Source organism: Pseudophryne corroboree, chromosome 6, assembly GCF_028390025.1.
Source record: "Pseudophryne corroboree isolate aPseCor3 chromosome 6, aPseCor3.hap2, whole genome shotgun sequence".
Lineage (NCBI taxonomy): Eukaryota > Metazoa > Chordata > Amphibia > Anura > Myobatrachidae > Pseudophryne > Pseudophryne corroboree.
The window spans coordinates 675,720,526-675,741,872 of record NC_086449.1 but is presented as its reverse complement, the minus strand read 5'-3'; the positions used below and the strand labels follow the sequence as shown (position 1 = coordinate 675,741,872).

General features: G+C 47.1%; 1 protein-coding gene across 1 annotated transcript in view; it reads left to right on the top strand.

Annotated features, from left to right (window-relative positions):
- Nucleotides 1–21,347, top strand: part of SEC24A (SEC24 homolog A, COPII coat complex component) — a 258,735-nt gene that overhangs the window by 47,562 nt on the left and 189,826 nt on the right. The window contains exon 2 of the mRNA XM_063928268.1: nucleotides 5,114–5,641. Coding sequence (XP_063784338.1) covers nucleotides 5,114–5,641 — 528 coding nt within the window. The remainder of the gene's footprint in view (nucleotides 1–5,113; nucleotides 5,642–21,347) is intronic.

Here is a 21,347-nt window from a genome sequence, read left to right as displayed (position 1 = left end):
GGTTAGTTAAGAGTATTCAGTACATGATTGTGGCTATAAAAGATGTTTTACACATTTCTGATGAACCTGCGGTACAGGAAACAAGGATTTGCTTGTTCAAGGTAAAAAAACCTGAGGTGAAGTTTCCCCCCTCTCATGAAATGAATTATCTTTGTGAAAAGGCTTGGGAGTCGCCGGATAAGAAATGGCAGATTCCCAAGAGGATTTACATGGCGTATCCTTTCCCCTCTGATGACAGGGAAAAATGGGAGGCATCTCCAAATGTTGACAAAGCTCTATCTCGTTTGTCTAAGAAAGTGGCACTTCCGTCTCCTGACACGGCAGCTCTCAAAGATCCGGCGGATCGCAAACTGGAGACGTCTCTGAAGTCCATTTTCGCTAATTCGGGTGCATTGCTCAAGACCCGCTGTGGCGTCGGTATGGGTGAGTAGTGAGTAAATGGGCAGAGAATTTAGCTAATGATATGGATACTCTTGATAAAGATAATGTCCTTCTAACTCTCGGTTATATTAAGGACGCTGCAGATTACATAAAGGACGCGGCGAGGGACGTCTGTCTTTTGGGTTCAAGAACCAATGCCATGTCGATATCAGCCAGGAGGGCGCTGTGGATCCATCAATGGAACGCTGATGCCGACTCCAAGAGGGCTATGCAAGCGCTACCCTTCAAAGGTACTGTCTTGTTTGGGGACGGCTTGGCTGACCTGGTCTCGACCGCGACTGCGGGTAAGTCCTCTTTTCTTCCTTATGTTCCCACACAACAGAAAAAGGCACCACATCAGCAAATGCAGTCCTTTCGTCACAATAAATACAGGCGTGGAAAAGGTTCGTCCTTCCTCGCTTCAAAGGGTAGAGGAAGGGGAAGGAAACCTCCTGCAGGCTCAGGCGCCCAGGACCAAAAGTCCTCCCCTGCTGCTACCAAGTCCACCGCATGACGCTGGGGCTTCCCTGGGGGAGTCCGGACCAGTGGGGGGCTGTCTACGAATATTCAGTCAGGTCTGGATTCAATCAGGCCTGGATCCTTGGGTACTAGAGATCGTGTCTCAGGGATACAAACTGGAGTTTCAGGAGATGCCCCCTCACCGGTTCTTCATTTCGACATTACCAGTAGTTCTTCCGGACAGGGAGGTGGTGCTAGCAGCGATTCAAAAACTGTGTCTACAGAGGGTCATTATTCCCGTTCCCTCGTCCCAGCGGGGGGAGGGGTACTACTCGAGCCTCTTTGTTGTGCCGAAACCGGACGGTTCGGTCAGACCAATTCTAAATCTAAAATCCCTCAATCCATACTTGAAAGTTTTCAAGTTCAAGATGGAATCCCTTCGAGCGGTGATTGAAGAGGGGGATTTTATGGCGTCAGTCGACATCAAGGATGCCTACTTACATGTCCCTATATAACCTTCACATCAGGCCTTTCTCAGGTTCGCGATACAGGATTCTCATTACCAATTTCAGACGTTGCAGTTTGGGCTTTCCACGGCTCCGAGGATTATCACCAAAGTCATGGTGGAAAGATGGTTCTCCTTCGCAAACAATGGGTTACAATTATCCCGTACTTGGACGATCTCCTGATAAAGGCGAGGTCCAAGGAACGGTTGCTGAGAAGTGTAGAGTTGTCACTGTCGGTTCTGCGACAGCACGGTTGGGTGCTCAATTTGCCAAAATCCCAGTTGATTCCGACCACTCGGTGTCCTTTTCTGGGCATGATTATGGACACGGAATTACAGAAGGTATTTCTTCCAGAAGAAAAGGCTCTGGAACTGCAGACGATGGTCAGGGAACTTCTGAGGCCGAAGAAGTGTACTCTGGTTCTGGGGAAGATGGTTGCGGCGTACGAAGCCATCCCATTCGGCAGGTTTCACGCCCGGGTGTTTCAGTGGGACTTGCTGAGCAAATGGTCCGGGTCTCACCTGCACATTCACCGGAAGATAAGTTTATCTCCCAGAGCCAGAATTTCTCTCCTGTGGTGGCTACAAGGTCATCACCTCCTAGGGGGACGCCGATTCGGTATCCAGGATTGGGTACTTCTAACAACAGATGCAAGTCTCCGGGGCTGGGGCGCAGTCACCCAAGGAAGAAACTTCCAGGGGAAATGGTCGCTTCAGGAAGCCTGTCTCCACATAAATGTTCTCGAGTTAAAAGCCATTTACAACGGCCTGCTGCAAGCAAGAAGCCTTCTTCAGGGTCGACCTGTCCTGGTGCAGTCAGACAACATCACAGCGGTGGCGCATATAAACTGTCAAGGCGAAACGAGGAGCAGAGCGGCAATGGCGGAGTCCACAAGAATCCTTCGCTGGGCAGAACAATACGTGTGCGCCCTGTCAGCAGTCTTCCTACCGGGAGTGGACAACTGGGAAGCAGATTTCCTCAGCAGACACGATCTCCATCCGGGAGAGTGGGCTATTCACCAAGAGGTATTTGCAGAGGTGACAAAACATTGGGGAATTCCGTTGATCGACATGATGGCATCTCGTCTCACAAGAAGCTCCCGAGGTATTGTTCCAGGTCAAGGGACCCCCAAGCCACTGCAGTGGACGCCCTGGTGTCTCCGTGGGTGTTCAAGTCGGTGTATGTGTTCCCTCCACTTCCTCTCATTCCAAAGGTACTGGGGATCATTCGACGAGCAAGGGTTCAGGCGATTCTCGTCGTTCCAGACTGGCCAAGAAGGGCCTGGTACCTGGATCTTCAGGACTTACTGGTGGAAGATCCTTGGCCGCTTCCTCTAAGAGAGGATCTGCTGTTGCAGGGGCCATGCGTGTTTCCAGACTTACCGCGGCTGCGTTTGACGGCATGGATGTTGAGCGCCAGATCTTAGCTCGTAAGGGTATTCCCAGGGATGTCATTCCAACTCTCATTAAGGCTAGGAAGGGGGTTACGGCGAAACATTATCACCGTATTTGGAGAAAGTATGTTTCCTGGTGTGAGTCTAAAATGGCTCCTGCGGAAGATTTTCACTTGGGTCGCTTTCTCCACTTTTTACAGGCGGGGGTAGATGCAGGCCTGAATTTGGGTTCCATCAAAGTGCAGATTTCGGCTTTGTCTATTTTCTTTCAAAAAGAGTTAGCTGCCCTCCCAGAGGTTCAGACTTTTGTGAAAGGAGTTATGCATATCAATCCTCCGTTTGTGCCTCCTGTAGCTCCATGGGCTAGCGGTGGGGTCACCCGCCGGTCAGCGGCTGACCGCGGGTAACCCCCCCGCTGACGGCAAAGTTCCCACCATTGAATATAATGGAGAGTCTTTGCGATGCGCTGTCACAGCACAGACAGCGCACAGCTTATCAGGTGAGCGCCACGTAGTAGCGCTTCCTGATTGGCTGAAGGGACCTCAGTGACAGGAGTCACGTGGGGTCCCGGCACATTCGGGGAAAGGGGTCTCGTGTCAATATGGGACCCCTTTCAGTCCGCAGGATCGGGTCATTGCGTTTTTTTTTTTTTGCCAAGTACCTGGATTATTTTCTGGACGTGGATGTATCTCTGGACGCTGGAAGGTGAGTATAATTATCTTTTATTTTCAGGTATCCGTGGATTCTACTTGGAGAAGAGGACCGATTGCTTCGTGTCAACATAGGTAAGTATGTGTGTCGGCAGTATGTAATAAAGTTGTACTTGTCACGGTGTGTGTGTCCTGTTTTTATTTGGGTATTTTTTTTTCAGTAGTACTACAGGTACCAGCGGGCCCGTTTTTCTCCCGCATGCTGGTACTTGTGGTTTTCCCAAGTACCAGCTTGCGGGGGAGGCTTGCTGGGACTTGTAGTACTACTGGAAAAAACAATATTCAAAATTTTTCTCAAGGCTATCAGCCTCCCATCCGCAGCCCTTGGATGGGGGGGACAGCCTCGGGCTTCACCCCTGGCCCTTGGGTGGCTGGGGGGGGGACCCCTTGATTGAAGGGGTCCCCACCTCCCCCAGGGTACCCCGGCCAGGGGTGACTAGTTGGATATTTAATGCCACGGCCGCAGGGCACTGTATAAAAGTGACCCCCGGCTGTGGCATTATCTGTCCAGCTAGTGGAGCCCGATGCTGGTGTAAAAAATACGGGGGACCCCTACTCGTTTTGTCCCCCGTATTTTTTGCACCAGCACCAGGCGCAGATCCCGGTGCTGGTTTTAAAAATACGGGGGATCCTCTGTCAAATTTTCCCCCGCATTTTTAGAACCAGGACCAGCTCGAAGAGCCCGAGGCTGGTTATGCTTTGGAGGGGGGACCCCACGCCATTTTTTCCCTTGATTTTACCGTTCCAGCTATATGGAAAAAAAAAAAAAAAAATATATATATATATATTTTTTTTTTTTTAAAAAATATATAAAAAATACTTGTGCAACCAAAAAAGACAAACCAAGTACCTAATCCCTTCTAATAAAAATAGATATGCTATTCCCCCCCAAAAAAACACCAAAAAAAACATGTTTTAATTTTTTTTTATTGGTTTCACCCTCCAAAGTGTGGCGGATTGAAAATGACGAATTTACTGTCTAAAAGCACTGTTGTCGAATTTCCAAACTTGAATTGAATACACTTTGGTCGAATTGCAGCACTTGTATCATTGCAGAAAAGTCGAATTTTGAAAGTCCGTTTTTTTGACGGAAAGCACTGAATTGCATTGACGAAATTTTTTTTTTGGCGAAAAAATCACGAAATTCAACAATTTCGGGAATTCGACCGCAATTGCATATACCCCACAACCTCATACACGATTTAATTGCCCAAACTTGAAGTTAGCCTTCAGTATTGAATGACCTGCATTTCTTGACCAACTATTTAATCATCCACCTCTTTAAGCCGCTTGTTTAGCCTTTATGGATAGGTGCACTTTCCAGTTATGTGGGCAAATTGGTCACAGATAGAGTAATTGCCAGGATTGCCTACAGCTTTGCAATCCTCAAATGTGGACATATTGGAAAGTGAGCTAGTTGCTTGATAAGTTATACACGTAATATTTCAACTTTAAGATAAGTTGATCAGCGTAATCTTAGTTTCTGGTTGATCTGTGACGCAATATGTACATTACTGTTGTTGCATTTAATATTACATTGTAGTTTTTGTTTGTTGGTACATTTTAGGCAGATATACACTTCAGTATTTAATATAAGTAACCTATTTTTTTATTTTCTTTTTAAGGTCCGCTTCAAAACCCTTTGATTTATTCACCACAGCCGGTAGTAGGACATGGCTATAGCCCAGCACCTCCTGGCTCACATTTGCAGCATGTTCCAGCTAAGGCTCCTCCACAAGCAGGTCCTGGAGTATACAGCTATGGTGGGCCTCAAATAGTTCCACAACCAGGCAATCATCAGGGATCTGGGCAGGTTTTTAATAGACCACCTATGGGACCTTTGCCAATGGCATTGCCTCAAAACACAAACTCTGCGTCCAGAATGCCGCCGCCCCCTCAGAACTCAGTTGGAGCGTCAGTAACCCATGGTGGCAATCTTTCTCATGGAATCCAGCCTCCACAATCAAACTGGCAGTATTTTCCAACACCAATGAGTCATGGACAGCCCCAGCCTATGTCAGATCATATGCCGTCCACAGCAGGAATTGTCCCTCCAACAACCACCACCTTTGGGAACTCAAAGCCGCCAACTACTCAGCAGTATGCAGCTTCTTTTGGAGGTCCTCCTCTTCAGAACAGTTTTATGAGTCCAGGTAGAGTATGAACACTGCCAGATTTATTCAGCCTAATTGTATATTCTTTGAAAAAAGAAGTCATTGCATCAAACACCTTTATATTTTTACATGTACGTCCCTAACTTTAAAATCTAGTCTACCATTACATACCTAACAACATTAGCCCTCTTGCAATATGATGATTAGATAGTTGTGGGCCAAGCTGCAGTGCCAAACACTGTTTTGTGACTGTTCATGCATTGCAGAAGTACCAACGGCATCACATACTGGCATCATCAAGAGCTTCCTCATGATAGACAGGCCTCTCTGTTCTTGCACGGTATTGCGTAAGGGGCTTTTTTATAAAATATATTGCTAATAGATCCAGGTTGACATTGGTGTATAATTTAAATGCTAGCTTAGTTATTATTTGTATTGGGTCTGTTATCCAATGCCTTTTTCCATCAACTGAGCTTTGAGCTTTGCCGTGGACATGTATTAAACCCCCCCCTCCCCCCCCCAAAAAAAAAAAAAAAAACATCGCTCCACTGGAACCTGATGGCTGCTAGTAAATACCAAAGGGTACACTATTCCTTTTCCCTCGAAAACATCACAGAGATAACAAGTGGTAAAAACAAAGCACTGTGGGGCTAATTCAGACCTGATCGCTGCTGTGTGCACAGTGGGCACTCAAGTCTGAACTGCGCATGCGTATGCACCGCAATGCGCAGGCGCGACAGTCAGGGGAGCGCCAGGCAGTGACGGAATGGTGCGAAAAATCCGATCGCACCGGCGATCGCAAGAGTATTGACGGGAAGTGGGCGTTTGTGGGTGGCAACTGACCGTTTTCAGGGAGTGTCCGCAAAAAAGCAGGAGGGACCCGGCGTTTTGTGGGAGGATTCAGGACGTCGGCTCCGACTCCGATCTTTGCAGCGGCTGAGTAAGTCCTGGGCTGTGCAAAGACGTGCAGCTATCCTGCACATGCGAACACACACCTGTACAGCGAATTCCCCCTCCCCCTGTAGGCGGCTACTACCTGATCGCAGGGATGTAAAAAACGCACCGTAGCGATCAGGTCTGAATTACCCCCTGATGACACTTCCTGATGAATCAGATGGGTAAGAATGTAGAAATGTAGTTCTAATAGCCCTTGGAGTTCACCAACTACCCACTGCGAAAGAAACCTTTATGGGAACAGCCGAAAGAAACTTAATGTGCGTTCTGTTGGTTTATTTAAAACAAACTGGTGTTTACTACTTTTAAGTGGTTGTGATCACTAAGAAACCTTTTATAGGTACATTTGTTTCCTCATATGTAAGTCTCATTCATGACAGTCCAACGACTGGATAGTGAATTCTTAATCAAAACCATATACAGGAAATTTTCAAGGACTGTATTAGAAATACTACACTTTTACCTTTTTACTCATTAGGAAGGAAGCCAGCACTTTGTTTTTACCACTTGTTATATCTGCTGTGCCATATTGCTATAGTTGGACATTTTATATATACCCCTGTGCTGTTTTCCCCTCTCTGGCTTACCTTTCCTGAAGCTCTAATCTTCAATCAGCCACCTGGGTTTATCGCTCTAACTTCTAGCTGAAGATGGGATGGACTTACTTTGCCACCAAGACCTTGGGACGTTTGCTTGTTTTTAGCAATTCACTAAGCTAGACATATTGCGTCCACTTCACACAAATTACATCCCGTAGTTGTAGGCAAGTAATCATTACTGCCTAAAAAGGCTTGCTGGTTTCTCCATGTACATTCTTCTTGACTGCCGTGAATCACTACTGCTGGGTAACTAGAAGAACATGGCTGCAGGAATGCTGGGCTCAATACAGACAACTGAGCAATTAAAATTTGCACTTAATCTGTCACAGGAACGATCAGGATCTTAATAGTAAACGTGTTTAACTTTTTGATCGTCTGATCGTTGAACACACTAGATGGAATGCACACTGTATACAGCAGTATGGGCTCTTTGTATAGAACCAAAAGCAGTCTTTACCCCTACAGTACCTCAACTCCCCTCGAAATACTGGCCCATACCTAGTGAGTGAGCATTGTGGCCAATCTAGGAGAAATGAAAAACCACATGGAACTAAGTCCAGACAAGATTGAATGTCCGCTTGTGTAGTTAATTTAATTTCTCCCCCTGTTACTGAGGGGAGATTCCATACTAGTGGTTTACACCCACTTGTAGCTCTTTGCACAAGTAATAGCCTCCATACATCAGCAGTGGACTGCCGCATTTCCCCAAACCCCCCCCCCCCCCTTCCCCCCCCATCATAAAACAAAACGACTGTCACTGTAATACTAGTACACAGAAACCCCTCTTTTTTTTTTTTTTTAATGTCTGAGTGGTAGAAAGTAGGATATATAGTATGGTGTTAATGGGTAATTAAAGGTGTTATTTAGAACATAAAGCCCACATTTATTCTTGGACCCCCCCTTAAATACAGCGCTCGCACAGATAAGGAGAAGGTGCCTTTATAATCATTTATTTGAAAGTAATGTAAAAAACAACACACGCCTCATATGTAACATCACAATCACCAACGGGCTTTTAACAACCTCTCATAATTATTAAATTGAACAAGTCTCTCCAAAAGTCCCAGCAGTGTCCCTAAAACTCCTCAGAGGCTATTACCCCAGTTTAATACAGTTCCTAACAGTATCTCATCTCAGGTAATAATCCCCAGCAAACTCTTCAGGGTCCACGACTTTGTACTTCACCAACATGGTGGGGTCCTAACAACTATGCCCTGTTATCTGCTTACAGAGATACACCAGCATCTTCAGATTACCTTCTGCCCAGGCTCTGCTAACATAAACCGCTCCTGTCTCTAACTTTTCTTGTGCTAAGAAAAACACTCACAGCTTCTGGGAGCTTCCAGCAATACAGGATTTTGAAAGACTGACACACCCCTCTCCCAGCCTCTGTTTCACCATGCCAGCAAATCCCAAAATCCCAGAGGAGCATGATGGGAGATGTAGTCCTGCTTTGTAGTAACTTCTAAAGAAACAGGAAATCACAAAAGAGCATGTTGGGAGATGTAGTAAATATATATGTTATGGTAAGAACTTACCGTTGAAAACGGTAATTTCTCCTAAGTCCACAGGTTCCACAGGATAACAATGGAATATGATGGAGCGACAGCGGATTGGCACCAAGCGATCAAAGGCTTCCTGGCCTCCCAGGATGCAACAGGCCCGTCCATATATCCCGCCCTCTGGCTCAGGCAAATCAGTTGTATTCCAAAGCACAAGGCAGGAGCATCATGTAGAGCCCTAATCAGGCGAGAAGAACACACATGCACACCTTTCTATACAAGAAGGAAGAGATTAGTGAGTAGAAAGATCCTCAAATCAGGTGCATCAGGGTAAGATCCCTGTGGACTTAGGAGAAATACCGTTTTCAACGGTAAGTTCTTACCATAACGTATATTTCTCTTACGTCCCAGAGGATGCTGGTGACTCCATAAGGACCATGGGGTATAGACGGGCTCCGCAGGAGATATGGGCACTACAATGAACTTCAGAATGGGTGTGCACTGGCTCCTCCCTCTGTGCCCCTCCTCCAGACCTCAGTTAGATCCTGTGCCCAGAGGAGATTGGGTGCACTACATGGGAGCTCTCCTGAGTTTCTCTGATTAAAAGAATTTTGTTCGGTTTTTTATTTTCAGGGAGCCCTGCTGGCAACAGGCTCCCTGCATCGTGGTACTGAGGAGAGAGAAGCAGACCTACTTAAGTGATAGGCTCTGCTTCTTAGGCTACTGGACACCATTAGCTCCAGGGGGATCGGAACGCAGGTCTCACCCTTGCCGTTCGTCTCAGAGCCGCGCCGCCATCCTCCTTGCAGAGCCGGAAGATAGAAGCCGGGTGAGTATTAGAAGAAAGAAGACATCACAGGCGGCAGAAGACTTCTGATCTTCACTGAGGTAACGCGCAGCGGTAACGCTGCGTGCCATTGCTCCCACACACAACACACACTGAGGCACGGATGGGTACAGGGCGCAGGAGAGGCGCCCTGGGCAGCAATATAAAACCTCTAGGCTGGCATTTTAGTATATATGGGCTGCGGAGGCAATATATATATATATATATATACAAATCCCCCGCCAGTATTGTATTTTTGAGCGGGACCGAAGCCCGCCGCTGAGGGGGCGGAGCTTGATTCCACAGCACTGACCAGCGCCATTTTCTCCACAGCACACTGCAGAGAAGCTGGCTCCCCGGACTCTCCCCTGCTGAACACGGTGACTGACGGCTTAAAAAGGGGGGGGCACTTAATTGGCAGTGAAGGTATATTGAATAATATTAAAGCGCTGTGTGTCTGGGAAATTGTTTTCCAGGGTCATTGGCGCTGGGTGTGTGCTGGCATACACACTCACACTCTCTTTTTCTCTCTCTCTCTCTCTCTCTCTCTCTCTCTCTCTCTCTCTCCAAAGGGCCTTATTAGGGGACTGTCTCCAGATTGGATATTTCCCTGAGTGTGTGGGGGTGTCGGTACGTGCGTGTCGGCATATCTGAAGCTGAAGGCTCTTCTAGGGAGGAGGTGGAGCAATTGAGTGTGGTGTCTCCGTCAGCAACGCCGACACCTGATTGGTTGGATATGTGGAATGTTTTAAATGCAAATGTGAATTTATTACATAAAAGGTTGGACAAAGCGGAGTCCAGGGAAAATGCAGGGAGTCCATCCTTGCCTTTTACTATGTCACAGGGCCCTTCTGGGTCTCAGAAGCGCCCGCTATCCCAAATAGCAGACACTGATACCGACACGGATTCTGACTCCAGTGTCGACTACGATGATACGAGGTTGCAGCCAAAGTATTCATTATATGATTATTGCAATAAAAGATGTGTTGCATATCACGGATGACCCCTCTGTACCTGACACGAGGGTCCACATGTTTAAAGAAAAGAAACCTGAGGTTACTTTCCCCCCTTCCCATGAGTTAAATGAGTTGTTTGAAAGGGCTTGGGAAACTCCAGACAAACTGCAGATTCCCAAAGGGATTCTTATGGCGTATCCTTTCCCGGCTAAGGACAGGATACGATGGGAATCCTCCCCCAGGGTGGACAAGGCGTTAACGCGCTTATCCAAAAAGGTGGCGCTGCCGTCGTAAAGATACCGCAGCCCTCAAGGATCCTGCTGATTGCAGGCAGGAGACTACCTTGAAGTCAATTTATACACATACTGGTACCTTCCTCAGACCGGCGATAGCGTCAGCTTGGGTTTGTAGCGCTGTAGCAGCGTGGACAGATACCTTGTCTGCTAACATTGATACCCTGGATAAAGATACCATTTTACTGACCTTGGGTCATATAAAGGATGCTGTCCTATATATGAGAGATGCTCAGAGAGGCGTTGGCCTACTGGGTTCCAGAGCTAACGCCATGGCGATTTCTGCTAGGCGAGCCCTGTGGACCCGCCAATGGACGGGTGATGCCGACTCAGAGGCATATGGAGGTTTTGCCTTACAAGGGTGAGAACTTATTTGGGGAAGGTCTCACGGACCAGGTTTCCACAGCTACCACAGGTAAATCCGCTTTTTTTACCTTATGTTTCCTCACAGACAAAGAAAACGCCACATTATCAGATGCAGTCCTTTCGGTCGCATAAATCCAAAAGAGGACGGGGATCTTCCTTTCTAGCCAGAGGTAAGGGCAGAGGGAAAAAGCTGCCAGCTACAGCTAGTTCCCAGGAGCAGAAGTCCTTCCCGGCTTCTACTAAATCCACCGCATGACGCTGGGGCTCCGCTGAAGGAGTCCGCCCCAGTGGGGGCACGTCTTCGACTTTTCAGCCACGTCTGGGTTCAATCACAGGTGGATCCCTGGGCATTAGAAATTGTTTCCCAGGGTTACAAGCTGGAATTCGACGATGTGCCTCCTCGCCGGTTTTTCAAATCGGCCCTACCAGCTTCTTCCCCAGAGAGGGAGGTAGTTTTAAGTGCAATTCAAAAACTGTGTCTTCAACAAGTGGTGGTCAAAGTTCCCCTGCTTCAACAGGGGACGGGGTACTACTCAAACCTGTTTGTGGTCCCGAAACTGGATGGTTCGGTCAGACCCATTCTGAATTTAAAATCCTTAAACCTATACTTGAACAGGTTCAAATTTAAGATGGAATCGCTCAGAGCGGTCATCACCAGCCTGGAAGGGGGGGATTATATGGTGTCTCTGGACATAAAGGATGCATACCTTCATGTCCCCATATATCCTCCTCGTCAGGCGTTCCTGAGGTTTGCTGTACAGGATTGTCATTACCAATTTCAGACGTTGCCGTTTGGACTTTCCACGGCCCCGAGGATTTTCACCAAGGTAATGGCGGAAATGATGGTGCTCCTGCGCAAGCAGGGAGTCACAATTATCCTGATAAAAGCGAAATCGAGAGAACAGTTGCTGAACGTGTCACTCTCCCTGAGGGTGTTGCAGCAGCACGGCTGGATTCTCAATCTACCAAAGTCACAGTTGGTTCCAACGACCCGATTGCCTTTCTTAGGCATGATTCTGGACACAGAACAAAAAAGGGTTTTTCTCCCATTGGAAAAGGCCCAGGAACTCCAGAGCTTGGTCAGTCAATGCACTCGAGTTCTGGGAAAGATGGTGGCGTCTTACGAGGCCATTCCTTTCAGCAGGTTCCATGCGAGGACTTTTCAGTGGGACCTTCTGGACAAGTGGTCCGGGTCCCATCTACATATTCATCAGAAGATCAGCCTGTCCCCCAGGGCCAGGGTATCTCTCTTGTGGTGGCTGCAGAGTACTCACCTTCTAGAGCAGGGATGGGGAACCTCAGGCCCGAGGGCCATATAAGGCCCGCAGAGCCACTTGATCTGGCCCGGCCAGGCTCACATAGCCGGGTGCCCACTGAGATTTTGTTACTAGTGGGCCCCTGGCTTCTGACCCTCAGTAGCAGCCGGAGGCAGGAGCTCAATCCTGAGCTCCGGCTTCCGGCTCCGGCAGTGTGCGTGTGCTGCTGAGCGGTGTTATGGGAGAGATGCCATGACTTCTCTCCCATAGTTCTGAGGAGCGAGCAGCCAGGCGGAGATCAGCGGTCCGGAAGCAGGAGCGGGGCTGGTGAGTATTGTAGTTGTTTTTTTCTTTTAATGTGTGTGTGTGTGTAAGCGCCGATACTAGGGGGCATATCTAATGGGGCATAACAACTGACTGGTGGCATATCTAATTGGGCATAACAAGGGACTGGGGGCATAACTACTGGGGGGCAGGCTTATTTTTTAGTTGATAATTTTTGTATGGCCCCCGAAGGATTTTATAAATATCCAAATGGCCCTTAGTAGAAAAAAGGTTCCCCACCCCTGTTCTAGAGGGTCGCAGGTTCGGCATTCAAGACTGGGTTCTGGTGACCACGGACGTGAGCCTACGAGGATGGGGAGCAATCACACTGGGAAGAAACTTCCAGGGACTGTGGTCAAGCCAGGAGGCATGTCTACACATCAACGTACTGGAATTGAGGGCCATATACAATGGCCTCCGTCAAGCGGAGAAGCTACTTTGTGACCTACCGGTTCTGATTCAATCAGGCAACGTCACAGCCGTGGCTCATGTAAACCGCCAAGGCGGAACAAGGAGCAGAGTGGCAATGGCTGAAGCCACCAGGATTCTGCGCTGGGCGGAAAATCACGTAAGCGCTATATCAGCTGTATTCATTCCGGGAGTGGACAACTGGGAAGCAAACTTCCTCAGCAGACATGATCTCCATCCAGGAGAGTGGGGTCTTCATCAAGAAGTCTTTGCAGAAATAGCAAGTCTTTGGGGACTTCCTCAAATAGACATGATGGCGTCACGCCTCAACAAAAAACTTCCAAGGTATTGTGCCTGGTCAAGGGACCCTCAGGCTGTAGCAGTGGACGCCCTGGTGACACCGTGGGTGTTTCAGTCGGTCTATGTGTTCCCTCCTCTTCCTCTCATCTCAAAAGTATTGAGAATCATAAGAAGAAAAGGAGTACAGGCAATTCTCATTGTTCCAGATTGGCCTCAAAGGGCCTGGTATCCGGATCTACAGGAAATGCTCACAGAAGATCCGTGGCCGCTTCCTCTCAGAGGGGACCTGTTGCAACAGGGGCCCTGTTTGTTCCAAGACTTACCGCGGCTGCGTTTGACTGCATGGAGGTTGAACGCCAGATCCTAGCAGGGAAGAGCATTCCGGACGAGGTCATCCCTACTCTGATAAGGGCTAGGAGGGAGGTGACAGCGAAACATTATCACCGTATCTGGAGGAAATATGTCTTTTGGTGTGAATCCAAGAATGCTCCTCCGGAAGATTTCCATCTGGCCCGTTTTCTCCACTTCCTACAGACTGGAGTTAATATGGGCCTAAAATTAGGCTCCATTAAGGTTCAGATTTCGGCCCTATCCTTTTTCTTTCAGAAGGAATTGGCTTCTCTAGTAGAAGTCCAGACTTTTGTGAAGGGAGTGCTGCATATCCAGCCTCCTTTTGTGCCTCCAGTGGCACCATGGGACCTTAACGTGGTGTTACAATTCCTTAAGTCTCCCTGGTTTGAGCCTCTTCAATCCGTGGAATTAAAGTATCTCACTTGGAAGGTGGTCATGTTGTTGGCCTTGGCATCGGCAAGGCGAGTGTCTGAGTTGGCGGCTTTGTCTCACAAAAGCCCCTATCTGATTTTCCAGGTGGATAGAGCTGAGTTGCGGAATCGTCCTCAATTTTTGCCTAAGGTGGTTTCCTCTTTTCATATGAACCAACCTATTGTGGTGCCTGTGGCTGTGTGGGACTTGGAGGATTCCGAGTCCCTTGATGTGGTCAGGGCATTGAAAATGTATGTAGCCAGAACGGCTCGGGTTAGGAAAACAGAGGCACTGTTTGTCCTGTATGCAGCCAACAAGGTTGGTGCTCCTGCTTCTAAGCAGACTATTGCTCGCTGGATCTGTAACACGATTCAGCAGGCTCATTCTACGGCTGGATTGCCGTTACCAAATTCAGTAAAGTCCCATTCCACTAGGAAGGTGGGCTCTTCTTGTGCGGCTGCCCGAGGCTTCTCGGCATTGCAGCTTTGCCGAGCGGCGACTTGTTCGGGGTCAAACACTTTTTTGCTAAATTCTACAAGTTTGATACCTTGGCTGAGGAGGACCTCATGTTTGCTCAATCGGTCCTGTAGAGTCATCCGCACTCTCCCGCCCGTTTTGGAGCTTTGGTATGATCCCCATGGTCCTTACGGAGTCCCCAGCATCCTCTAGGACATAAGAGAAAATAAGATTTTAAACCTACCGGTAAATCTTTTTTTCTCCTAGTCCGTAGAGGATGCTGGGCGCCCGTCCCAGTGCGGATAACATTCTGCAAGACTTGTATATAGTTATTGCTTGCATAAGGGTCATGTTACAGTTTTGATCGGTCTTTGACTGATGCTGTTTATTTCATACTGTTGACTGGTTCGTATATTCCAGGTTATACGGGTGGATGGTGTGGGCTGGTATGAATCTTGCCCTTAGATTAACAAAATCCTTTCCTCGTACTGTCAGTCTCCTCTGGGCACAGTTTCTCTAACTGAGGTCTGGAGGAGGGGCATAGAGGTAGGAGCCAGTGCACACCCATTCTGAAGTTCTTTGTAGTGCCCATGTCTCCTGCGGAGCCCGTCTATACCCCATGGTCTTTACGGAGTACCCAGCATCCTCTACGGACTAGGAGAAAAAGATTTACCGGTAGGTTTAAAATCTTTTCTCCGGCACGGTCCACAGGTTATCCACAGGGATAACAGTGGGATTTCACAAAGCAATTTAGTGGTGGGGACGCTCCTGATTGGACAGGAGAACCTTATGCCCGAATTTAGTGTCATGAGAGGCAAAAGTATCAAAGGCATAATGTCTAATGAATGTGTTAATGGAAGACCATGTGGCTGCCTTACATATCTGTTCTGCTGAAGCACCATGTTGTGCTGCCCATGAAGGACCTACCTTATGAGTAGAGTGAGCAGAGACATTAGCCGGAACAGGGAGATCAGCTTGATGATATGCTTCTGAAATCGTCATTCGAAGCCATCTTTCCAGCGTCTGTTTAGTAGCAGGCCATCCTCTCTTGTGAAATCCGTAGAGAACGAAGAGAGAATTTGTCTTTCTGATGGCACTGGTACAATCCACGTAGATCCTTAATTCCCGGACTACGTCCAGCGATGCATCTCCCGCAGAAAGTCCCGATACCTGAAAAGCCGGGACTACAATTTCTTCATTAAGGTGGAATTTAGACACCACCTTCGGAAGATACCCAGACCTAGTTCTGAGAACTGCTTTATCTGGATAAAAAATCAGAAATGGGGAACGACATAACAGCGCTCCTAAATCTGATACTCTTCTAGCTGATGCCATAGTCGGTAGAGTACTTTTGCTATCAAACGTTTAAGATCCATCTTGTTAAGTGGTTCAAATGGGGTAGCTTGAAGGACTTTCAGAACTAAACATAAGTCCTATGGTACTGTAGGTGGAACAAAGGGAGGTTGAATGGAACCATACAGTCAATGCCGATACCTGCACTCTCAAGAAAGCCACCTTCAAACCTTTATCCATTCCTGCCTGAAGGAATGCGAGGACCCTGAAAACTTTAAACGATTTCGGGTCCTTACCTCCTTCACTGAACCAATGAATATAGGCCTGCCATATTCGGTGATAAATACGAGCTGAGGAGGGTTTCCTTGCTCTGAGCATTGTTTGAATTACCTGTTTAGAGAATCCTCTTGACTTTAGGATAGAGGTTTCAAGAGCCACGCCGTCAAATACAGTCGATTCAGATGTCTGTGACAACAGGGACCCTGGATCAGTAGATCTGGACGTTGACGAATCAGAACTGGAGCGTCCATTGATATTCTCTGCAGATTTGTGTACCAATGCCTTCTGGGCCAGGCTGGAGCTATTAGAATTACGGCACCCTTTGCTTGCTTTATTTTCCTCACCACCCTGGGTAACAGGGTGATCGTAGGAAACAGATAAGCCAGATGAAAGTCCCATTTCACCGACAAGGCATCCAATAAGATTGCTCCAGGATCCTTTGTTCTTGACCCGTATGTGGGCACTTTGTTGTTCAGACGGGATGCCATGAGATCTATCTCTGGCAACCCCCATTTGTCTTCTAGAGTCTGAAAGACCGGGTGTAGAACCCATTCGCTTGCTTGAATGGTGTGTCGACTGAGAGAGTCCGCTTCCCAGTTTAGGACTCCCGGAATGAACACTGCGGACAAGACTGGAAGATGGAGTTCTGCCCACTTTAGAATGTGACTTACCTCCTTCATTGCTTTTTGGCTGCGAGTTCCTCCCTGATTGTTGAGGTACGCTACTGCCGTCGCATTGTCCGAGCGGATTTGGACTGGTTTTCCCTGCCTGAATCAGTACCCTATATATGGCTTGAAGTTCTAACCAGTTTTCCGGACACTGCTTCCCAGCCCTGAAGACTGGCTTCTGTTGTCAGGATCTCCCAATCTGATTTCCAAAAGGGTCTCCCTTTGTCTAGATGGGATGTCTGTAACCAACAGGCTAATGACTTTTACCTTTACTGGAAGTACCATCGTCTGTTTCTTTGTCTAATGTACTCCATTCCATCTGGCCAGAATCAGACGCTGCAGAGGCCTGAAGTGGAATTGTGCATACTCCACCATGTCGAATGTTGACACCATCAACCCCATCACTTGCATAGCTGCATAAATGGATACCCTCTGACTGTGTAACAAGTCCTGATTCTTTGACTGTACCTTTGATATCTTGTTCCGAGGTAAAAATACTTTCTGCAGACCTAAATCCAGTACAGCCCCCAAGTGAGTCTCCGTTGTGACGGCACCAGAGATGATTTTGCCCAATTTATGAGCCACCCGTGCCTCTGCAGACATGATATTGTCTGTTGGAGATGGCACAGGAGCAATTCCTGTGATTGTGCCAGGATTAAAAGGTCGTCGAGGTATGGAAAAATTATTATCCCCTGCTTGTGGAGATAAGCTGCCATAACCACCATAATCTTGGTAAATACTCTGGGGGCTGTGGCTAACCCAAAGGGTAGGGCCTGGAACTGGAAATGCTGCTGGAGAATAGCGAACCTGAGATAACACTGATGGGACAGTGCTATAGGAACATGTAGGTAAGCATCCTGAATATCCAGGGATACCATATAATTCCCTGGCTCCATGGCCAAAACTATGGAGCGTAACGTCTCCATGTGGAACCTTGTACCCAAATATATTTCTTTAGCATTTTGAGATTGAGAATGTGCCGAAATGACCCATTTGGCTTCTGAACCAAAAATAGGTTGGAATAAAAACCCTGTGCCTGTTGTGCAGGCGGTACTGGAATGACTACTCCTGACTGAAGCAATTTCTGAACTGCTTCTTGCAAAGCCCTGGCCTTTGTCTCTACCCGAGACGGGCTGGTGCAGAAGAACCTTTGAGGAGGATGCTTCTTGAAGGGAAACTTATAACCTAGAGATACCACTTCTTGCACCCAGATCTGTGCAAACTGAAGAAATCGGCCCACTACCCTGGGGTCCCCTCAGGGTGATAGCTTATCTTCTGGTTTGGAAGCTGGCCCTCTAGTAGCCAAATGCTTTTTTGACTTACCAAACGTATTATATTGGGGCTGCTTATGATCACTTTTTCCCTTTGGTTATCCTTGAGACCGAATGGGCCGAAAAACCGGACCCCTAGTTTTGGGGCTATATGTGGAAGGAAACTTTGACCTTCTTGGAGTCTGCTTCTGACTCCAGAATATCTGTCAATTCTTTACCAAACAGAATATTTCCAGAAAAAGGCAAAGTTTCCAAAACCTTCTTAGATTCTGAATCCGCTTTCCACGTACGCAACCAAACTTCTCTGCGAGCAGCTATTGTTGAGGCTGATGCTCTAGAATCAATAGTACCCATATTTAATGCAGCTTCTTCCAAGAATACTGCAGCTTTTTTAATATGGGCTATATAGGATTTTTTCTTTCTATAAGCTGATGAAAAATCACCTTCCAATGCATCAGCCCAGGCAGCCACTGCCTTTGCTACCCAAGCTGAAGCCATGGACGGCCTTATGACCGCTCCAGACAGGAAATGTTTTTTTTTTTAGAAAACCATCCACTCTCCTATCCTTGACCTCATTTAAAGATATTGATGGCAAAGGTAATGTAGATTTTCGCACTAATCGAATCACATGCGTATCTACTTTAGGAGCCACCTCTCTTTTTGAACAGTCCCCGGCTGGAAAAGGATAATTGTAATCTCATTTTTTGAGAATTCTATTTTTTTTTTGTTGGGTGTTACCCAAGCCTCTTCCATGATTTCAGTTAGCTGGTTTGACCTTGGAAACTCAGTCTTGACTGTTTTGGGACGTTTAAACACAGGTGCCTTGGTTTTCAACACAGGCTCTGCTGAATCTTCTAAGGATAGAATGGCCTTCATTGCTCTAATTAATTCAGCTATATCTACTGAGCTGAGACCACCTTCTTCCTCTTCATATGTCGAAGTAGAGTAAACTGAGCTTTCATCTTCCGATGAATCGTCATGTGTAGCCTGTGAAGGTGAAAATTTACTTACAATCGATTTATCAGCTTGTTTCATCTGAGAAGCTGCTGGGGGAAATGATATACCGTAGGTAGGGAGCTGCATGTATGGGTACCCTATACCTGGTACTGAAGCTGTAGGAATTATCTGTTCAGCTATACTGGACAAAGTCTGTGCAAACATAGCCCAAGGTGGATCCATCTGTACCTGATGTTGTTGTATAGGGATCTGCCTTGTGTTCTGCTGAAAAGCAAAACAATTTACACACAAACTATCCTGAAACAGATCCTGAGAGGATAATATAGTTTTGCAAGACAAACATGATATGAGTGTTGCTGTAAGTGTACATTCGTCACCTTTGCCGCTCTTAGACATGATAAATAATCATCACTTTCACAGTGTACTACACAATTTGTGACTGTAATCACTTTAACCCTCTAAAGTGATATCAATCTGACCCTACCCATGCACCAGCATTGAGGATCAGAAGAAACAACTGAGAAACATATATATTAAAGTCAGCATTGTCAGTCACATGTTATATATTAGTCATATGAGCACATCGTCAACTACAAACACTTTTTAAAGTATGTAGGCGAACATTTACTGAATCCTGTATAGACAGATCTAACGTATTCAGATGCAATGCGAAGAAATCCATAGTAAATGTACACAGACTCATATGCAATAGGTACTTAACTATTCATACTGAAACAGTAGATAGAAATTTAGTGCTGTATAGTCCGTACTCTGTAGAATGGGATCCAGGGAGACTCACCTTGCTTCCAGTGATCAATCAATACGTTAGCGAACGCTGAGTGGATCCAGACGCTACTAGTGTACACTGCCGCTCCAGGAACCTATAGCGGACATAGACGCTCAGTGATCACAGACGCATCGGTCACACAGCCGCCTATGCTGCGACCGGATCTCTCGTGGTAGCGCTTAGTGAACACTGACGCAGCGGCCTATGCTACGACCGAGTCCCCTCTGGTAGCGTCTGAGACGGAAGCGAGTAGTCAGTTCATGGCGGGAGACTCGGCGGAAACTGGTCATGAACCGGGGGGGGAGGGGCGACCATGAGAGCGGCTGACTCCCCACTGCTGACATCATCCCTAGGGATCGCGGCCTCATGCTATTCCTGGTGCCTAAGATCCCTTAAGCCTAGCGCTGGAGCTCCCGTGGTGGTGGCGCGTCAGCTACTGTTTGGTAGTCTCCTCCCAAAACAGTGCGGCTGTGTCCGTATTCCATCTGCTAAGCGGAACCGATGCCTTACCTTCTCTCCATGCTCCGGCCACAGCCTGGTAACGTCTGATGGACCTACTAGTATATCCGACACAGACACCCGCTGAAACAGCACTGTACTCGTGGGTAAGCGTTGTCGTGACCCAGCAGAGAGTTGTTGGATCGAGACTTTCCAATATGCATATATGACGTTGTTTAGAAAGATCACTCATAAAAATAAAATAAGAAAGCTTGGGGCTGCTAAGGAAACAGCAGCCCTCTGACCATGGTCCGGCTCCTGCCGCACCAAACAAAAAAAACTGATTTGCCTGAGGCAGTGGGTGGGATGTATGGACGAGCCCGTTGCATCCTGGGAGGCCAGAAAGCTTTTGGTCGTTTGGTGCCAATCCACTGTTGCTCTATTATATCCCATTGTTATACTGTGAATAACCTGTGGACCCTGCTGTAGAACTAGACAGTAACTGCTGGGGAGACAGACAGTCCAAGCACAATCTCTACAACAGGGCTGGCCAAACCAGTCCTCGATCTACCAACAGTTCACATTTTCCAGATCACCTAGCTGGTGCACAGGTGTAGTCATTACTAATTAAGATGTGCTGAATTTATTCCTAACTGACAATTCTTCAGACCTCCAGGAGGCCTGGAAAACATGAACTGTTGGTAGATCTCGAGGACCGGTTTGGCCAGCCCTGCTTTACAAGATGAGAAATCCTCCAGACCGCAACAGTCTAAACCCTCACAAAAGGCTTGTTTGTAAATAGCTATAACTGGAATGTTTGTAATTGCTGTAACATGGTGACTATAAAAGCTAATTATAATCTATATTTATGGTCATTAACCCATATGTATAAATGAAAATGATGCCACTGGTGTGTGTGTCTGACTACAAAATTTTAAAATTTCAATAAAATATTTATTTTGCTTTTGGCCTTTCCATGAAAATGAGTAAAAAGTCCCATACGTGACACTGTAAAAGAAAATCTGTAACTGTATCTTTTTTGAATTTTCA